This window comes from Chiloscyllium plagiosum, unplaced genomic scaffold (assembly GCF_037043375.1).
Source record: "Chiloscyllium plagiosum isolate Xiang-an unplaced genomic scaffold, Cpla_swu_hap1 HiC_scaffold_15, whole genome shotgun sequence".
NCBI classification, from domain to species: domain Eukaryota; kingdom Metazoa; phylum Chordata; class Chondrichthyes; order Orectolobiformes; family Hemiscylliidae; genus Chiloscyllium; species Chiloscyllium plagiosum.
Window position 1 is genome coordinate 24,191,684 of NW_028270153.1, and position 20,418 is coordinate 24,212,101.

Here is a 20,418-nt window from a genome sequence, read left to right on the forward strand (position 1 = left end):
CCATACTGTAGCAAACAAGCCATTTCACAAAACATGTAAAATTAATTAAAGTCACATAAGGAGTTATTAGAACACACCATCAAAAGCTTAGCCCAAAGAAGATGGCTTCAAAGAACATTTTGAAGAAGAAGATGTAGGTTATTGAGGTTTATCAAGGAATTCCAAAGCTCAAAGCCTCTGTAGCTGAATGCACTAATGCAGGTTCAACTAAAATTGGGGATATGCATTAAGGTCAGAAGTTGAGTGAAGAGATTTCAAAGTTTGGGTGAAGATTTGTAGCTCGGGTGCTCGTTGTTGTGGTTCTGTTCACCGAGCTGGAAATTTTTGTTGCAAACGTTTCATCCCCTGTCTAGGTGACATCCTCAGTGCTTGGGAGCCTCCTGTGAAGCGCTTCTGTGGTGTTTCCTCCGGCATTTATAGTGGTCTGTCCCTGCCGCTTCCGGTTGTCAGTTTCAGCTGTCCGCTGTAGTGGCCGGTATATTGGGTCCAGGTCGATGTGTTTGTTGATGGAGTTTGTGGATGAGTGCCATGCTTCTAGGAATTCCCTGGCTGTTCTCTGTTTGGCTTGCCCTATAATGGTAGTGTTGTCCCAGTCGAATTCATGTTGCTTGTCGTCTGCGTGTGTGGCTACTAAGGATAGCTGGTCGTGTCGTTTCGTGGCTAGTTGATGTTCATGGATGCGGATCGTTAGCTGTCTTCCTGTTTGTCCTATATAGTGTTTTGTGCAGTCCTTGCATGGGATTTTGTACACTACATTAGTTTTGCTCATGCTGGGTATCGGTCCTTCGTCCTTCAAGATTTCAAAGGCTTGTAATCCTGGAAGTTAGAGATATGGTGGGGCAAGCCTCAAAGACATTTGATTGTAATTTGTTATTGTTACGTCTGCCCTATAAACACTGTTGAAGTACAACATCCTAAAGTGCAGTTCACTTGCAGTTTGGATCTAATGTAATACTCTGAAATACTTTTTTTGACACATTGAATTATAATCATGCACAAATACTAAAGCGTAGCTGAAGCAAAACTAATCAATTTGCAAAAGGGCCATTTCAAGTGATTGATCATATTAAATTTGATTTTTGAAAACATTATTTCTTTTCTGAAACAAAATCCAGAAACTAAAAATCAATTTTGTTTTTAAACTACAGACTCCAGCCAGAGGAATTATTATGCAATGGTTACAAGTTTTGATGGCCTAAATTCAATAGCTGAAAGTTCATCTTATTTTGCTGTAGAACTTTGAAATTGATGCATGATAGTTCAATTTCAGAAGTCAACAGCAAATTAAGTAGTTTTAATTTCTTTTCAACTATACTCAACTTTGTGATCATTCACTGTATCGTTTCAAAAGCTGCCATATTTCAATTAAAATTTCCCTTCAAGTATAAGACATTTGAGTTTACCAACATACTTTTCCATGTCATTATACATATCAAAAGTTTTTGATGCCCTTCAAAACTTTTGAGAAAATAAACATTCTACCTAATGTAAGTTTTATTTATACACTTGAAATGCTAAATTAATGCAGATATTGCATATTTTGTAAACCAATTGTTATTTTAAATCATAACAGATTTACATGATATACCATTAATACCAGTAAACAGTAGTTATATTGTAAAATAAGTGACAAATATTTCCAAGGTATTGTAAATTTCATGCTATCCAATATACACTAGGAGGTGCCAATAAATCAAAAATGCTGGTTAATCCACTGCAATTCATGGTAACAGTAGGAATTGAACAAATGCCATTATGTATACTCTAACCTAGAGGCTCGGAGCCTAACCATGACTCTTTACTGTAAACACTGGAGGAAATACCTTTTAACTGTTAGCTGGTTTTTTTACAATCACTGCAGACTGACAACAGGGTCATTATTTACAGTGACAGTGATGCCTGAGTGGATTATGAAGACTTCCGTTGGATGATGTGAATTTGACAATATGCATTCAAGAATGATGGATGATTCAATGAAGGTAATGACAATATTTTATTTCCTGCTCACGTTTATTGCAGAAAACATAACTGATATTACAAAACATGTACGAGATAGAGCCATAAGGGAAGCCAGCACTCTTGAGATGCACCCAATTACTTGAAAGAATTCAGAATTGGCCTCACATTGGAGGCCTCACATGGACCAAATATCAGTGCAGTTTCTTAAAAAAAACACAAAAACATCTTCACCACTTCAAGAAGGAATTTACAATCACGTTTCAGAATTTGGTGGCACATCTTCAAACTTCAGAAATATTTTTCAGCTTCAGAGGTTTCCTCTTCATGAACTTCTATCAATTCCCTGATCTAAAATGAGAAAACCAGATTGATTTAGGAAAAAAACTCCACAGGAAGTAATGAACACATCTGCATAATGTGAACAGCTATCACCGTAAACTCCTTTATCAGTGACTGACCCACCACACAAAACAAAAACACAATTAATTCTTCTAAAGCAAACTAATCAGTAAATCACTTATTTGAGTTTCTGCAAATTCTAAGTTAGTTCTTGAACTACCTTCAACAGATATGGTTCTATTTCATTTGTAGTGCTTTCTGTCATATATAACCTATGCACTTCTGCCACTCACATTGCATAATTATTTTTCTTTGAACAGTTTAATTTTATAATCAAAACACATCTGACATAGAGCATGTATACAAATTTAGGAATTTAAAAGTGACAAAGAGAGTCTCTTCTTTTTAGTAAAGATTAAACAGTCATGTTTCATGAAATGAGTGTCCACTTTTATTTCAATCATATCAGAAAGCATACTATTCTGAGCTACTGTTGAAGTCACTTGCAAGATCACCTTTAAGGTTAGCTTAAAATATCCTACAATACTCACCTTTTGCTCAAAGCAAATTTTAAATAACATTATTGATTTGCAAATATTTAAATGTGACATTTCCATGTCAGATACACAAAATGATAATAAGCAATTCAGTTAAATTCATGGCGTGAACTGAACATTTGAGAAGAGAAAAATTGAAGAACTGTACACCCATTATAACACTGGTTCAGAAAATAGACTCATTAGAAGTTAATTTATATAAAGCCAACTTGTCTTCAGGGTTTTTTAATATCTATTCCATCATGGGTTGTGCACATGCTGGATAGGCCAGTACTTACTGCCCATTCCCAGTGAGGGTAGTGGTGAGTACACCCAAACCAGAGTTCACCTGGTATAAGTAGACCCACAGTCTTGTCAAAATAAAAGTGCTCCAGAATTTTGACCCAGCAACAATGTAGGGTTGATATAGTTTCACATTGGAATGGTTTATGGTTTGGAGCTGAAATTGCAGGCATGGTTGCCACTTTTACAAATGTTATGAGTAGTGTATATATTTGGGGGAAAAAAAAAACTGTCTGTGGGTAGTGGGTGGTCATGTTCTCAATCATTTGCTGGCCTTGCTATTCTAGGAGGTATAGGTCGCAGAATTGAAAAGTGCTGTCAAAAAGGGCTTGACAAATTGTTGCAGTGCATCATGCAGATGGCATGCATTGCTGATACTGGCTGATGGTGCTGGAGGAAATGAATTTTCAAGTTGGTGAATGGGGTATCAATCAAGTGGGCTGCTCCATCTTAGACAATGTCAAGATGTTGGAGCTCCTGACTTGTGTTTTGTAGACAGGGAATTAGAAGGTGAGTTACTTATGACCTGCAATTTCTGTGACAGGTTTAGGTACGATTCTGGTCAATGGTAAGCCCAGATGTTGACAGTGGGGGATTCAGTATTTCATTAAGTTCAAGGGAAGATGGTCATTGTCTGGTTTGAAAAAAAATTCTGAAGATTTAATGTAGTAAAATAGAATCAGTGCATTTTAATTCTCACTAGTTCGCAGCAATTTGAGAACCAGCACACACGGTTGGGTTTGGTTGTGTTCAACATAAACTTTAGAAAGACATTCAAGGATTAATATTACATTTTTTAAATAAAATGCATTACATATAATTAAGGAGAAACAGATCAAGATATTGAGAAGTACTAAGAGCAAAGTACCCAAGTCAGCCCCTGCAATAATATTCTTTGAAGGAAAATCAAGAAAAGTAATAAATGTTTTAGTATGCGTGCCTGCATTTGAGGGATACAATAATTAACTTGTCACTATGTGTGCAGCCAAGACATTTATTTTAAGAAGCTAGCATGATAAGAGTTCCTGGAGTGATAAAAGGGTTATTTTTTGCATTGCGAGAACTTTCCAATTGGACATAATAAACACTGAAAAACATTAGCTTGCTTTGGTATTACAAGAAGGAAGAATTGATTTCTCTTTTTGCTTTGAGGGGAAATTTTGCATAATGAAGTTATTTTATTGTTAAAACCAAATATGCAATATTTTGAAAAGTGCTGTCAAAAAGGGCTTGACAAATTGTTGCAGTGCATCATGCAGATGGCATGCATTGCTGATACTGGCTGATGGTGCTGGAGGTGGAAGATCACTATTAAAAAGAAACAAAACATAAACTAGTAAACCAGATTTCAGTCTGAGATCTGACTGTCCAGTAATAGCATTATTTGCATAAATTAAAATGGAACTCAAAGTGACACAATCCAAGTAAAAATTCTAATAAAAATACTTATCAAATTACTGAGTCATCTCAGTTTACAAATGCAATCTTTGTCATATTGCAAGTTGCCATTTAAGGCAGTCATTGCATTTCAAGCAATATTCTACAGGAAATAGGATATAGTTGATTTTTCCCCAGAAAAGTTAACGTATTAGAACTAACAATTATTACTTCAAAGAAATTCAATTGCATTTGTACTGAGGCTGAAATGTTCAAAATATTTTTCCTGAATAATTGTGCCCTATTAGTAATTCGAAGGACATAAACAAATGAAGAGTGACATTTAAACATGACAACACAGCATGCAAGACAACATGCAACTGACTACAATCAACACTGGTGAAACATGTCCCATTCAACAGAAACAGAATTAAAGACTAGTACAATTTGTCAAGCCGGTATGACGAAATATTGAAATTCATTACGTTCTATGCTCAAATGTTGTACATCTTCGATTCCATCAAGGCTCAGGTTATATGACCATAAATTCTCATATCTCTACTATGAAATTCTTACCTTATTTCTTATTATTGATTTGGTTAGTACAAATTATAGCAGCTGTTTTCAGGATAACCTTGCAATATCACAAGTCACTACGTATTTCATTCCTTTGTGGGTTTACTCTCTGTCCCCTAACCAGTTCTGTAAAGTACATATTATTTAGATTGGCTGACTTTAATAAAAGTATTAATATAGGATACTAAAACTCAAGGATTGAGTACAAAGAGGGGCTAGTGGACCAAACTTTCAAAGAACTGACAATTATTGATATATCAATGGATTAATTCTGTATAAATGTATCAAAAGCTTACAATTTTTGACACAATACATTCCTTTTTTCAATTCCAAGTTAAAATAATGTAATGCTATGGTCAAAAACAGGACATAATTTGAAATTGGAAAATTTTGAAAAGGAATTTACAATTTGGCACCTGAATCCCATTGTACTGCAGTCAGTTGCTCTGATGTTTAAGGTCATGGCACCAGATTGAAAGAAATTCTGTTTTGAACAAGCATTGCACTTCCAAGTAAGGCCTGACAGCAAAAGCACTTTGTCCAAATCGGAAATTGAGGGGCTGAATAAACCTACTCCTGTATCTATGATTTGATGAGAGAACTGAATGATCCCAACAGTGACAATTTTAATTTTAAAAACCAACATTAAAATTTAATACAGCAACGTATTTCAGTAACAACTTTTATCGTACATAGTGGAATGGGAAATGTTTAATGGATCACATGCATCAGCAAAGCTAATTTTTCACATACATATATGTACACAGCTGATACGCTTAAAACCCTTACTTGGGTTAGGTTGTTTAGAAACCTTTTTACCGAAGAGTCCTATATTTTGCCAATCTACTGCTTTGTTCTGCTGCAATCCTGGCAAAGGAGAGAGGAATATAGATTTAGAAAGACAAAGTTGTTAAGGACAGAGGAATATGATTCAAAGTAAAGTTCACAGTGCAAGACATTCTTCAGTGAATTGCCACTAATGATAGGTCAAACTATTGAAGCTTACATGGAAGATTTTACCAAATCCCTAGAAGTCTTATATTTTCTTCCCTCCATTTTACTGCATGCATAATTTGCTTGAACAAATTTAAATAAAACTTCTAGTTAGAGCTCAATTTGGATTCAAGCCATAGTAGATGAAAAAGAAAACAATTTTCTTCTCTCCTGAATGCATGGGTCCATGCACAGCTAAAACACTCACCCTTTGACATTTTCACTTGTCACTAAACAGCATATGGTTCCAATTGACATCTCACTATCACAGTATGTGTTACTAAAGGAGTTATCATGCAGTTGCTGCTGGTGAAATTGTCTGTACGGGGTGCAAGGGGGAGTCATAATAGCATAGCCCATTTTGACATCATACATATATACATACAGTATGACAGCTGGATAAGAATTATAAAATAATCTACTGTTATCATGACCCTCAGTAAACTATTACACCATAAGGAACATCACTTCCAAGTCTAGAACTGTCCTCCAGTAACACATGGAGAACAAGACTCACTAGTTCTGCTTAAAGATCTGATCACTAACGAGTCAGATGGATGTATTTGATTTAGAGGATTCAAAAGAACTGTCAAACATGATAGACATATTATTTATATCCTTTCATTTCAAAACACGGCACCTTGGGTGACAGTAAAACATATTTCCCCTATGACTCAAGTCCCTGAGAGGAAATACAAGTAATCTATTTTTAAGTGGCTTTAACTGCATTTCTAAAATTATAGATCCAACAGGAATTCATCCAAAATATACGATCAGTCACCTGTGAACAAAGGAGCCTGCAGCATAAACAAACATTTATTTATAACAGTTACCTGCTAAGTTATAGAGATTAACAGAATGGAGAGATGTGGGACAAAAGACGAGAAGGATGTTGAGAAGGCAGTTGAAAAAGTACAAAGGTGTCATGACTTTTTAAGCGTATAAAAGCAAGGGTGTAATGCCATACACGAGTTACAGTCTAGTTGGAGTATTATGTCCAATTTCGGGCACCACACTTTCGGAAGAATGGGGGGGGGGGGGGGTGCCTGGAAACATGGACGGGTATCAGGAATCTCTAACTGAGATACCAAACTGGGATCACTTTCCTTAGAACAGAGTAGGTAAAGGAGACATTTATTACAAGTATTCCAAAATTATGAAGGGTTTGTTGAGAGTAAATACAGAAAAAAAACACAATTATCAACAATCAAGAGGGAGAAAGAGTTTTCCTTTTTTTTCCCCCCCACAGAACATGTTATGGTTGGGAATGCATTATCTGGAAAAGCAGTGGCAACAGAGTTTCAAAAGGCAACAAAATATGTCTTCAAAGGATGTAATATTTGCAGGGCTACAGTAAACAATTGGGTTAACTGGCTCTTTCAAAGGCCAATACAAATCTGATGTACAGCATGGCCTCATCTTGTTCTGTAGATTTGCACAAACCATCCCTCAAAAGTAGTGTATGTATACTGCACAACATTTGTTAACCAAATGACCCAGGGAAATGTCAGGTCTAATCCAAGGTATGCTATAGTGTGCCTTGACCAAAGTGGGAAAAATTCACTGACCATCTTGTCAACCACTGATAACCAGTTAATATACGTTGGCTCAGCTTTGGGAGTCGCTATGGTTGAACAGCCTGGCAACACATCGGTCTAGGTAGAAGGAATGGTTGTTTACAAGTGGACATGTGTAGAATAAGACTTACATTGTCTTCAAAAGGATGGGGGGGTGGGGGGGGGGGGTTAAAAGAGTAGAAACATCAGTGATAAAGATTATAATTTTGTGACTATATTATGGCTTTAAGGAGGTGTATTTTGTCCTGTTTTCATTTTGAGGGAAGAAAAGGTTGAAGCAGAGGTGCCAAGAGATCTGCTCAAGGGCAATAAAATAAATAGCTTGTGAGGCCTTGGGTTTTTCAAAAAACATTGGAACAATAGCAGTCTGAATGGATGAGATCAAGTTCCCTCAGAGCCAGGAATTCAGTTTTAGCTTTCTACAGTTTTTAGGGTCTTGAAGCTGGATGTGGAAGCTCTTACCCCCATTTCTGTTATAGCTAAAAGCTGGGGTTCTCTTCCTGCTGGTGGAACTGCATATGGGAACTTCTATTTTACTGAATTTGCCTTTGTCAAGACTGTGTTTATGGGATATTACTACATTGGAACAGTTAATTAGTAGTTAATGTATATATCATTTTGTTAAGCACCTTGATAGAATTTCATTTCAGCCAATTCTTTTTATTTTGTCTGTTTAACTGCAGTGTAAGAATAGTGTGTTTTGAATAAATTCAAGCAGTTTGACCAATCGAATTGCATCTGGAAAGCAACACCTTATACTTGCCTTGAAAATAATAGAAAGTTATCAATTTGTAATTTGTATTTTCTGTATATATGTATAAACATACAAAAAATATAAATTACAAATCCATAGTCGTATACATTACGACTTGCGAAATGTAAAATGGGTATAAAAACAGCCACGTTTTCTGGAACGTTCCAAGAATATAAAATGGCATTCTACGGAAGAGAAAATACAAAGCTCTTTGACATCTCAAATATATTTAATTATTTTACAATTTAATCCTGTTATTTTTTGTGTCAATGGAAGAGAAATACACTGTTAGCTCATGAGCTAACATCTGTTGATAAAGCTAATATATATGCAAACTAAAATATTTGTGCAAATTATTATAGAAGATGAATAACAGATAGCAAAACTGCTGGAAGACAAGTTATCACCAACAAAAAGGACAGAGAAAAGTTTTTTTGGGACAGGGAGGAAGAAAGATTCAGTAGACAATGTGCAAAAGACTTGCTTTTGAGCACAACACAATGACTGAAACAATTTTCTGCCCTCTGACCACCATCTCAGGTTCATTTGACTGCTTTGCCAATGACCCAGCTTCCATCATAGTAATGGGCATTGCTCCCAGAACTTCACTATTCACATCTTATCCTGCACCAAGTCATGTTAGTCTCTAGTGCTTAAGCTACAGTTTCGCTTGGGACCTCCAAAACATTGAAATTAAAATTCCCATTGCTATGTTTTTAGTTCATAAGTCACTCTCGATCCCTCCAACATAGCTGGTTCTGGTTCATGGCATACCTCATTCTCACAACCAAATCACAACACCCCTATATCTCAGTAATGGCAATTCAATCCACTTCTTTCTCCTTTTGGATCTTGCTCAAAATTCTGTCCTTAGCCTTGTTTTTGAGTTCGTTCAATGTCAAATGTATTTAACAAATGCATATTATTCTTGAGGTCAAATAATATGGACTGCCCAAAATAATACTAAACTGCAATGTGTTAACTCCCAACGATTGTAAAAGGAAAAGTTTTAAGTGTTGGGTTTGCCATGGAACAACACTTTAGCACAGAGTACTTACAATAATGTGTTTCTTTTGAGTTTTGAACAGCTACTAGATTTGGCCTTCTCTGAATTAAAAAAAAAGGTATTTTTTTTGCATTTTTCAGCCAAAATGCCACAGTCTTCTAATCATTTTTGTGGTACACAATAAATTTAATTGCATGAGTGAGCAATGAAACACATTTATGGTAGGCAGCTCTGCTACAAATAATTTAAATTTTGAGACAGTGAATGATTGGAGTAAAATACAGTTCTAAATATTTCAGACTCCTAAAGCCAACTGAATCAAAATTCCCCACCAAATACCCTGCCAACACTCTGAAACACCCTATATTATTAATTTGCTCAGCACAGTTGGGTATACAAACACATTGAGCAGTAGCACTCAGTGCAGTATATCCTGGATGGGGAAGGAGATTAGGGTCAAGAACTTTTTGAATGTTGAAAGATATGGCAAAACTATTTTGAAAGTTGTTTTGAGATTTTTTTCCTCAGTTCTATAAACAGCAGTCAGAAAAGAATCAAAAATATCATTATTTAAAAATACATGAATCCTAATAATCTATCAAGTCAGTTTTTTTTGATAAAATGCCTTATGTTTCCTCCTTTTTTCAAATAATCATGCATCCAGGCACAAATTTTTTCACAGCAATATTTGGGACTGACTGCCACCAAACAAGAAGCAGGAAAAGCCTAATTTTTCACATCAATTTAGTTCCTTGATATGATTGAATACTTTATTACAATAAGTTTCATTCAGCAGGCCCTGGTCGAGATTTTAGCTTCCTTTATTAGAAAAATTACACTTGCGGAGATGTACTAGAAAGCACTACTATTGGACATTTCCAACTTGAATAACCACTGTCCGTTATCAACTAATCCCAGCTAGTCCATGCAGCTGCATTACAACTGTCCCAATAATTGCCCAAGTTGAATTGGTTTATGATTAATTTTTGCAGGCCTGATTGGGAGCTGGCCATTATTGACCTACCATTCATATGGAGTTACCTTGTTCAAGTTTTCTGCAAAAAGTCAAAATGCTGTCTCAACCACACAGCAAGAGGACTTTAAACAAGGCATTTTAGATAGAATAATTACATTCTTTTGCACTTGGCCTTGACTGTTTGGCAATTACTTCACATAAATGCTCTGCAGATACGTACAAACATATATGCAGTCAACAATACACTGGATATCCTATCACGTCAGTTATTTGTGTTCTCATAAGTATAGCTGCTGTATTTAGCGGCAAATAGCTTTATTACCCCTCTCCCAACCATCAGGATGCTTTTTTAAAACCCACTTCATAGGCAAAGTTTTTGGTATACATCTTTTTATCTAACACATGTTGCTCAGCATTAATCTTTCGTTCACATGCTTTCACATGGGATGTTTTACTATGCTAAGTGGGCTACGTAAATAGGACAGGCAGCTTGAGTTAGTAATCAACATTCTGACTAAGTTCCATTTATGCTGATCTCGCAAGCAGCCACTTCACGGTTACGCTCGTGGGCCTGGGAGGAGACCTGCAGTGCTGGAAAGATAATTGGAGGGAAAAGCTGTTAGCAATCTAGAGCCCCATGCTAATGTTCTGGGAAAATGGGTTCAAATCCCACTGTGGCAGATGATGCAATATGAATTCAATAAAAAAAACTGGAACTAAAACTTGGCCACCATTAACCATTGTTGACTGGTGTAGAAACATACCTGATTCACTACTAATCTTTAGGGAAGGGAATCTGCCATCCCTATTTTATATGGCCTCGAGAGTTAATCAGTTTAAGGGCACCCAGGACTAATCAATGGCCTTGCCATTGAAGCCCACACCCAATACAAGAATTTTTTTTAAAAGTTTCAAGTATCTGTGATAGGTTATCTAAAAACTATTGCTATACATTATAGTGCAATTAGTTTTTTTTCTGTTTACACTGGAACTTGCATGTAGTGATTATGAAGTTTGAGAATCAGGAATCAAAATCACTCTTTGCAAAATCCTATTATCTGTGTAATTCCCATCATCTTTCCAGATCAGCCCACTTTAATTAAGACTGTAATGGATCTCCCATAGTTTATATTCTCAGTTATGTTGAGATCGCAATCAAAGACAGCAAACTCCACAGTTTAGATGTGCAGGGTGAAACTTCCACCTTCCAACAAATTGGCCCTCTGTGGATTTCTAAAATCTTGATTATCTGAAAGTGTCTGCAGTTCCCATCATTTAGCATGCTGGAAGTTAAATATTTAATTTCTTTATAACATCAATAAAATATTCAATGTCAACTGTAATTTAAAAATTCCTTTAAAAGCATTTAGCTTAAAACAATCAAACATACAGTGATAAAGAAACAACAAAGTATTTGGGCTGGATGAGAATTCCTTACCTCTTTACTGCCTTCTGAGCTAACATTCTGTTCCCAGCAAAGAATGTGATGCTGCCAAGTATAGCAAGATACTGCAGAGTCTGAAACATGTTCAGTTGAGTCCAGTATACATACATGAGTCCCAACATTCCTGATGGAAGCAGAGCAAAAGGAAACTTTTAGTATTATCAGTATAGAGATCATTTATGCTGAATTTAATCTGTGAGCAGCTAAATACTTCACTGACCAGGTCAAAATGAGGATGCTGTATGTGCTCATTAAGTTCTTTAGCAAACACTGATAGTTGTATTCAGATTTTCTTTTCAAGCAACATAAATGTTTAAACTTCAGCTATCTGTATGGAGCATCTGACTTCACTAATTCTCTGAAACATTAGACTATTAAAATACCTGCACCACAATTCTTCAAATCTTTAAACTACTTATTAGAAGACTAGCAGATCCAGACTTCAAATTGTACACCATCATTACTGAATACCATTTCTCTCCCAAAACATATAGGCTGGCATGGTTCCAAGTCAATTAATTGCGAGACATTAGAAAACTAAATACAGTTTGACTTGGATTTCCAATCAATAAAAATAATGCAATGACTCTTAAAGCACTTAGCAATGACAACCAATATTAATAGCCAAATTTTGCAGCGTAAGCCTTCATACCTGTCCACAATGAAGCTAAATATGGAGCCCCTGCGGTCTTTCCCAAGTACATACAAAACTAGGATTTAAATTAGTTCAATTGTATTGTATTTAAGATTTTTTTCATGTCATTGTTTTATTTTCATTGGTGTCTTTACATCAAGTTGTTACTTCATTCTCACTTTCTGCTTGTGCCTAATATTTTCTTCTTGCCTAACAAATAATTTTGCAACAATGGAGGAATAAAAACACAACTCAATGTAAGCAAAATAATCAAAAATGATTAAATCACAGGGAACGGTGACAATTTCTGAAATAAATAAAATTTTGCACAATTTCAAAATGGCAACCTATTCGCCCAAGTGATGTTAAGGTTATTTCATACACAGGTAATTAAATGACTAAGCTCCCACTTTAAGATCTTGTAAATAATTAACAAGCAGACATCCCATCATATTGTTCATACAATGTAAAAGACATTGTCTTATATTGATAGGATGCCCTATAATCATGACAAGGTAAATATTACTGTAAATAAATGACAATTTAAGGCAGTAAAGACATTACCAACCCAGAATGTTTACTGAGGTGTTGAATGGGATCCTGAAGTTTAGCAGTGTTATAGATGGGCTGCTGGAGTTCCACAGCATGGGGATGTCAGGCAGTTTAAACGGGCATTACTGTGGGAAGGGAATCGGTGGAATGCGCAATTGAAAGCAAGGATTTGCTCAATGACAGATTTCAGGCGGGTATTTGATAACCGCAATGTGAGGGACAGGTAAATTCCACTTTTAGCAGTACTGGCTTGGGGAATTTTTGTATACATTAAATTCATTATTTGCAATTGGTTCTTGGAGATGTAATCTCGTCTGTTGTTATGCTAACGTAAAACCTCTAAGTAACACTTAAAATTGTGCCTAAGACCATTGCTTTCAGATCAATAAGATTTGTTAAATTTGAAAGAAAATGCATTTAAAAGAAAAAAACTCTCAAGGCACAGCAGTAATAGCATGGCTGTCATTTGATTCGCCTTTCCAAATATCCTTAAAGGACAGAGTATTGTTCTCCTCATTGAACAGCTACTAGTGCTTTGATAATTTTAATTCTCTCTGAAATGACTGAGTCAAAAATCAACCTGATAATATAGCAGGTTTAATTTTCCAAATAACTTTGGGGAATTTGTTATAAAATCACAACAACCTTATTGCCATTGTCACAATTTTTTTAAACACTAACAGATTTTAATTTCTGATTTTTTTTAAAAGCAGACTTCAAAATTCTTCAAATGAGTTAAATTCATTCTGGTCCAGCAATGGCCAGAAATAAAGCAGGCAAGCTGTCTTTCATTTTGTCTCAAAACTGCTTGAATAGGGAAAGGTACAAGTGACACCTGAACGTTGAATATTCATTTGTCTAGCACAATATATAATAGTCAACCGTGTTAATTAAAAATAGCTTCAAAATTCAACATATGTTTTGAAAATTAAATTACAATGGAATATTTCTGAATATAATGCTCTTTTTTGAGCTTGTGGAACACAAAACAAAACCTACAACAATTGGGTGTGTAAATGCAACATTCCCACAACATTAGAGAAAAAAAAAAGGAGGTTTTAAATAAAAGATTTCCAAATCTGTTCTTCAACTTTCCTTCAAATAATTTTGATAAATGTTTGAGTAGAACTACATAGCAAATTCCATCGTTGTGGTTAAATACTGATCCACTGCAGGAAATCAGGTACACAGCAGATGCTCTGCACAACTGCACAATCCAACTTCAGCTTATAGTCATAGCAGACATAATATCAGATTGACATTCAGAAAAATATTGGAGGAGTGGAAAGAAACAAAGGGCAATTTCATGCACAATTTAACTATCCTGTGACAGATGTAATTTTATTATTCCTTTTTTGCCTAAGTTAAGTCCAGTACCTGGGCACACATTTAATAGAAAACTCACTATAAGTACTTGTTCCATTTGTTATTTTGGTGTTATATCCCTGATATCAGTTTTCTTTTTAAAAAGGTACCACATTTGCTCATCATACAATCATTAGCTTGCAGAGGAGCCCATTTAACCCCTAAAGCTCCATGCTGACTTTCTTCAAAGTAACAAATTACGGTTCTATTTCCCTCTTTTATTCCAGTGACCTCACAATTGTATTCCCTTTGAGTGCCAGTTGGATTTACTTACATTATCTTTACTTCCACTACACTTGCAAACAGCAATTTTTAAGTCATGACCATTTAATACATTTAAAAACAATAGGTTTTCTTCCCATATCTCCTGTATCTCTTTCCCAAAACCTTCAAGAATTAGCAGAGAGTCAGCCACTAGGAGCATTCTTTGTTTACCCTTTCTAAGCCGATCATAATCTTGTTCACTTGTATTAAATCATAATTTTAACTTTCTAAAAACTCACCAGCATGGCCCAAATGGAAGATGATGGTGCTCGGAGAAAAGGTGAAATTAGAGATATTGACACCAAGTTTGATCCACTGCAGAAAACATTTTAAAATTAAAAAACACAATCTGCAAAAGTAATATATTACTTTCACAAACACAAACAGGTCTCAAAATATATCACAATGTACAGTTCAACATGTCTTCTTTAAAATATTTCACTCATTCTTTTAACTTGCACAACTTCGTACAGGGCAAAGTGTAAAGGATGGCAAAGAAAGCCCATCAAATCCAAAAATGATGCAACTTTCAGCAAGTCTGCTGCCAGTAACATTAATTCTTGGGAAGCTCAAGCAAAAAAAGAGCAATTCCTGTGGAAGATCTCCCTCAGACTCACTAGGCTGCCTAAGGTTGCTGAAAGCATATTGCTACAGATAACTGAATCTCACCCCCACCTCCAAAAAATGGGTCCCAAACCATTTTAGAATAATAATGCAAAAGATCAGAAAACTGTAATCTGAACACCCCAAACATCTCCTGCCTATCAAAAAGATGTTGTGAAACTTGAAAGGGTTCAGAAAAGATTTACAAGGATGTTGCCAGGGTTGGAGGATTTAAGCTATAGGGAGAGGCTGAACAGGCTGGGACTGTTTTCCTGGAGTGTCGGAGGCTGAGGGGTGACCTTATAAAGGCTTACAAAATTATGAGGGGCATGGATAGGGTAAATAGGCAAAGTCTTTTCCCTGCGGTCGGGGAATCCAGAACTAGAGGGCATAGGTTTAAGGGTGAGAGGGGAAAGATATAAAATAGACCTAAGGGGCAACATTTTCATGCAGAGGGTGGTACTTGTATGGAATGAGCTGCCAGAGGAAGTGGTGGAGGCTGGTAAAACTGCAACATTTAAGAGGCATTTGGATGGGTATGTGAATAGGAAGGGTTTGGAGGGATATGGGCTGGGTGCTGGCAGGTGGGACTAGATTGGGTTGGGATATCTGGTCAGCATGGACGGGTTGGACCGAAGGGTCTGCTTCTATGCTGTACATCTCTATGACTCTTATCAGGAAAATCCTGAAATGAAACCCCGAAGGCATTGCAATCACAAGTCTTCATGGTGTACATGCCATTTCCGTGGAAATTGTTTGTCACATACAGAAATTACTTATTTCTAAGCTTCTTATTTTTCGAACAAAGATAATGCTGACTCTTCAGCTCAATATCACTTTTTCTAAAGTCAGGTTCATTTTCTGTAGGACTGATTTTGAAGCTGGTCCCAAGCAGTTTAGTTACTGGTAGTTGAAAATCTCAATTTATTTATTGATACTAATACTTAAAAAAAGTATTTCATATACTTTCAGTTTTATCCTCAAAGTACCTCTCATACCTGAAATAGATATTAAGCATATTATTTACTTAAACTATGCTTAGTTAATATGAATCAGCACAGTAATAAAGTCTCACATTGACGATCAACTCATCTTGTACATTAAACTTACAGCTTCAGCTCATTAAAAAGGAGACAATTTTTGAGAATTTAGATTCTTTGCAGGAAAATGCATTTGCATAAGGCTAAATGCAACAATTGCCTTTCTCGAAATAAATGCAACTATGTGGATCTGACCATATGCTTGTCGGTTTTTCTTATGTGCTATCTAAAGCAATTAGTAAAAGCCTCGCTGATAGCAGCCAAAGTCGTTAAGGTTATGCAATTACTAAATTTACCATAGTAATTGAGTTCTCTTCATTCTTTATGTGAAACTGAATCCAAAATTATTCAGTTCAGCTAATTCTAAACTAAATTCAACTTTGTCTAATTGGAGTATTCCAATCATTCCTAAAGGATTAAAGCTTAACTTGATGACAGTATAAGAAACAAATTCCAACATGTTCAACTCTTCCAATTTCATTTAGCTTCAAATTAGTATTTTTAAAATGTATAAAAGTAACAGTATTTTTATTACAAAACATTCATATTGCAATTGAAATGAAAATCACAGAGTCAAAATTGAATCTAAGAGTATTCTACTCAGTTTGACAAATCTTTTAATTAAAAACTGAATAGTTACAATGACATGATGTTGTCACTGTAAAATTCAGTACACATGAAGATTGTAAAAACAGCATGTACGTTACTCTAGAGGACATTGAGCAAAAGAGCATAACTCCCCTGTCATAGTTATTGTGCAAATGGGTTTGGGATGATCAGTTCAACTTCTCATGAAACTCTGATCATGAATTATTCAATTGAACAGAGGACATCGTGGGCCCTTCTCCACTGAAGTTAATAATCAATTTCAAAATGCAATCAGAAACTAAGTTCAAAGTATTTACACCACTCCAGAAGTCGGTCTTGCCTTAGCAAGGGATTTCTTCTGATAGTTTTCTGCAGTAGATCAGGTAGCCAGAGCAGCAGTCGATTTGTAAATGTAGTTTGGTCTGCATCAGAGACAATCCACAGCTAACTTACATAGATCTACCAATATGTGCACACAGGAAATGGGAGAGATCACATGCCCGTCTCATTCTAGTAAGCTTTCAATAACATCCCAGATGAAAATGTCCAGGACAAGACTGGTGCGGGAGAGTTGGTGGGGGAGATATAACAGGGGAGCCTAGTAGAAAATCACAGATCGGTAATGTAGATGTTAATGCTCTGAAAAGTGTAAAGTCATGCATTTTAGGCGGACTAACAAGACAGAGAACGATAGAACCCATTGAAGTACAGTGGATCAAAGCAACCTTAGTGTGCATGTCCATTAGCTCCTTAAAGTCAGCAGGACAGGTAAATAAGGTGGTTAAGAATGCCTTCATTAATCAAGCCATTGAATACAAGAGCAAGGATGTTCTAATGGAGGAGGCCACAGTTGGAGGACAGTGTACAGTTCTGGTCATTACACAATAGAAAGGATACAAACGCACTAGAGAGGGTGCAGGATAGGTTCACTGGACTGGAGTAATTCAGCTATGAAGAGAGACTAAATAGGCTGGGGTTGTTTTCCTTAGAGTAGAGAATTTGGGGGGTGGGGGGGGGGGGGGGGGGGGAGAAAGAGAATTTGGGGTGGGGGGGGGGGGGGGGATCCAATCAAGGTGCACAAAGAGCATAGAATGGTAGACTGGGAGAATCTTTTCCCCAAATAGAGTGCTCAATAATCAGAGGGCACAGTTTTAAGCTAGGCAGCAGGAGGTTTAAGGGGATTTGAGAGATTTCTTTTCACTCAAATTGTTTTCAGTATCTGAAATACTCTGCCTTGAAGTGTGATACAGGCAAGAACTCTGAAGACATTTAAGAGCTACTAGATGAGCACGTGAAAACCATAGCACACAAGGCCATGGAGCAAGTGTTGGAAATTATGTTTGATGTATGCTCAGCGACCACAATAGGCTTCTTTCCATGCTGTAAAAACTACAGCTGTATGACCACCTCGATGGACAAGAGCAGCAAATACAAGCCAACGTTAGCAAGCTACCCTCCTAGCCACTAACCACAGTGGGCGGGGTGGGAGAGGACAGGGTTGGGGTCGTGCAGGGGCGGAAGCAGACAGGGTTGGGGTGGGATCGGATAAGGTTGGGGGCGGGCAGGGGGAGCGGATGGAGTTCGCAGAGCGGATGGAGTTGGCGGGGGTGGGGCCGGCAGGGCAGGAGCGGATGGAGTTGGGGTTGGGTGGGATTGGGGGCCAGCAGGCGGTGGTTCGCGCGCGACGTGCTTTTGCCTAATCTCCTGAACGGGGAGCAGACTTCACAGAAAACTCCGAGCCCCAGAGGAAATCAAGTAACCGAATAATCAATTATCTGAACGAAATAGTGCCCGCCCATCTCGTTCGGATAATCGAAGTTCCTTGTAACTAAATTTGGATATATATTGCCATTCTTTCATTGTCACTGGGTCAAAATCCTAAAAGCATTGTGGCTCTACCTACATCAAGTGGATTGCAGCAGTTCAAGATAGCAACTCCTTCACCTTCTCAAAGTCAACTAAGGATGATCAATACATGCTTGCTATGTCAGCAAAGCCCACATACCCTGAATGAATAAAAATAAAATTCTCAAATAGTTAAGATCAAGTGTCAGCAGGCCGTGAAGACATTTCCCACAGGACCCCATAATGAACTGAAAACCTTTCAATGCTTTTAATTACAAGAGCATTTTTCTCAGAAGTTGATTGACTCTTCTCAGAGTAATAAAAGATAACATTAAATAATCTTTAATTTTAATATTAAAATATGCAATTCATAGTTCCTTATAAGACCTCAGCAAAATCACATGGCTAAAATGTCTTTTCTTAGTTAATTTGAGGCCAGTTCACTCGAATTAAAATTCCAGTCAAAGCACACAATCTTAAAAACTTGGACAAAGCTACTACGTACCAGAATTATAAGCAGTAAGAGAGGTGCTAGAACAAGGGCAGTGAAAGTATTTGAGACTGCAATGGGTGGCTTCTTTTCAGGCTCCCGAAACAGGTGCTGTGAAGAGAATAATATTTAAATGCTTACTATTTTCAAAAAACAAGCAGAGTCTAAAAGAAAATCAATGACTATATTGCAGCTAACATTTAAAAATCATTTTCTTACATTAAAACAATCAACACATTTGCATTATTATGTCCCATTCATAGATTCTGAAAGAGTGGGAAGATAACTGGGGGATGGGGTTGGGAAAGCTGGGGGTTGCAATGTGGTAAAAGCTTGCCCAATCACAAGAAGAAACAATGGATCAGGCTAAAAATACCCAAGTCTTTTTAAATTCACTCAGTAGAAAAAGAGAAGATGACAATTCAGATTTAAAAACCTTCCTCTATCTTGCAAGTGCATTTTGATGGGAACAGAAGATGGTTAATTGGCATTGATATTAGCAGTCAACAAAACAAGGCTGGACGTAGGAAGGTAACAAGTTGGAATAGATGCCTGACCTTGGAGTCTGCCAGAAGAAAGGATAGTTAACATTAACCATGCAGATCAACATGCTAGTAGAGTTCCAACAGGGACACCAGAACCAGATATCAAACTGTTCCCTTTGACCCTGCCATGCCATGCTCTGCCACCAGCATTTACAGTACAACCAAAGAGAACATGGGAGGTAAAGTCTGAAAATTGGACGTTTAAGGTCAAAAAAGCCCCTGGTAGATAAATGATGGGTGTGCCAAGATGAAATTTAATATATGGGGGTGCATATTAAAAAAAGGAAAATATAAAAATTTGATTTATACTGGAAAAAGAAAGAGTAATGTGTGACTGAGTAAAATACAAAAGATAGTGAAGAGTGTAGATGAACAGAGCAATCCAAATCTGTAATTTCCCAAAAATCGGCAGGCATGCAAAGCTATTGAAGAGGACAATGGAAAGTTGGGGTAAGTGACAGAGAATAAAACCTTATAGTAAGCTTGCAGTCCGATTATTGAACGGACAGTAAAACCATAGAGAACTAACAGCAAAAAATAACTTCAAGAATATGAAATTATGGTTACATATAGAGACTTTAAAGAAAGACTATCCCTTCAGGTTGGATAGCCAGGATCATTAATTTTAGATGCCACAATAAGAGTGAACAGA

General features: G+C 36.6%; 1 protein-coding gene across 2 annotated transcripts in view; it reads right to left on the reverse strand.

Moving 5' to 3' along the window:
• Positions 1-1,991: 1,991 nt before the first annotated feature.
• rpn2 (ribophorin II) overlaps positions 1,992-20,418 on the reverse strand; it is a 53,585-nt gene continuing 35,158 nt past the window's right edge. Inside the window, exons 14-18 of one of the 2 annotated variants that reach the window (XM_043710598.2) lie at positions 19,237-19,332; positions 14,895-14,970; positions 11,835-11,964; positions 5,880-5,957; positions 1,992-2,307 (exon numbers count right to left, since the gene is read on the reverse strand). In XM_043710598.2, the coding sequence (XP_043566533.1) occupies positions 5,906-5,957; positions 11,835-11,964; positions 14,895-14,970; positions 19,237-19,332 (354 nt within the window). In that variant the 3' untranslated portion in view covers positions 1,992-2,307; positions 5,880-5,905. The remainder of the gene's footprint in view (positions 2,308-5,879; positions 5,958-11,834; positions 11,965-14,894; positions 14,971-19,236; positions 19,333-20,418) is intronic. The other variant, XM_043710601.2, reaches the window with a different exon arrangement.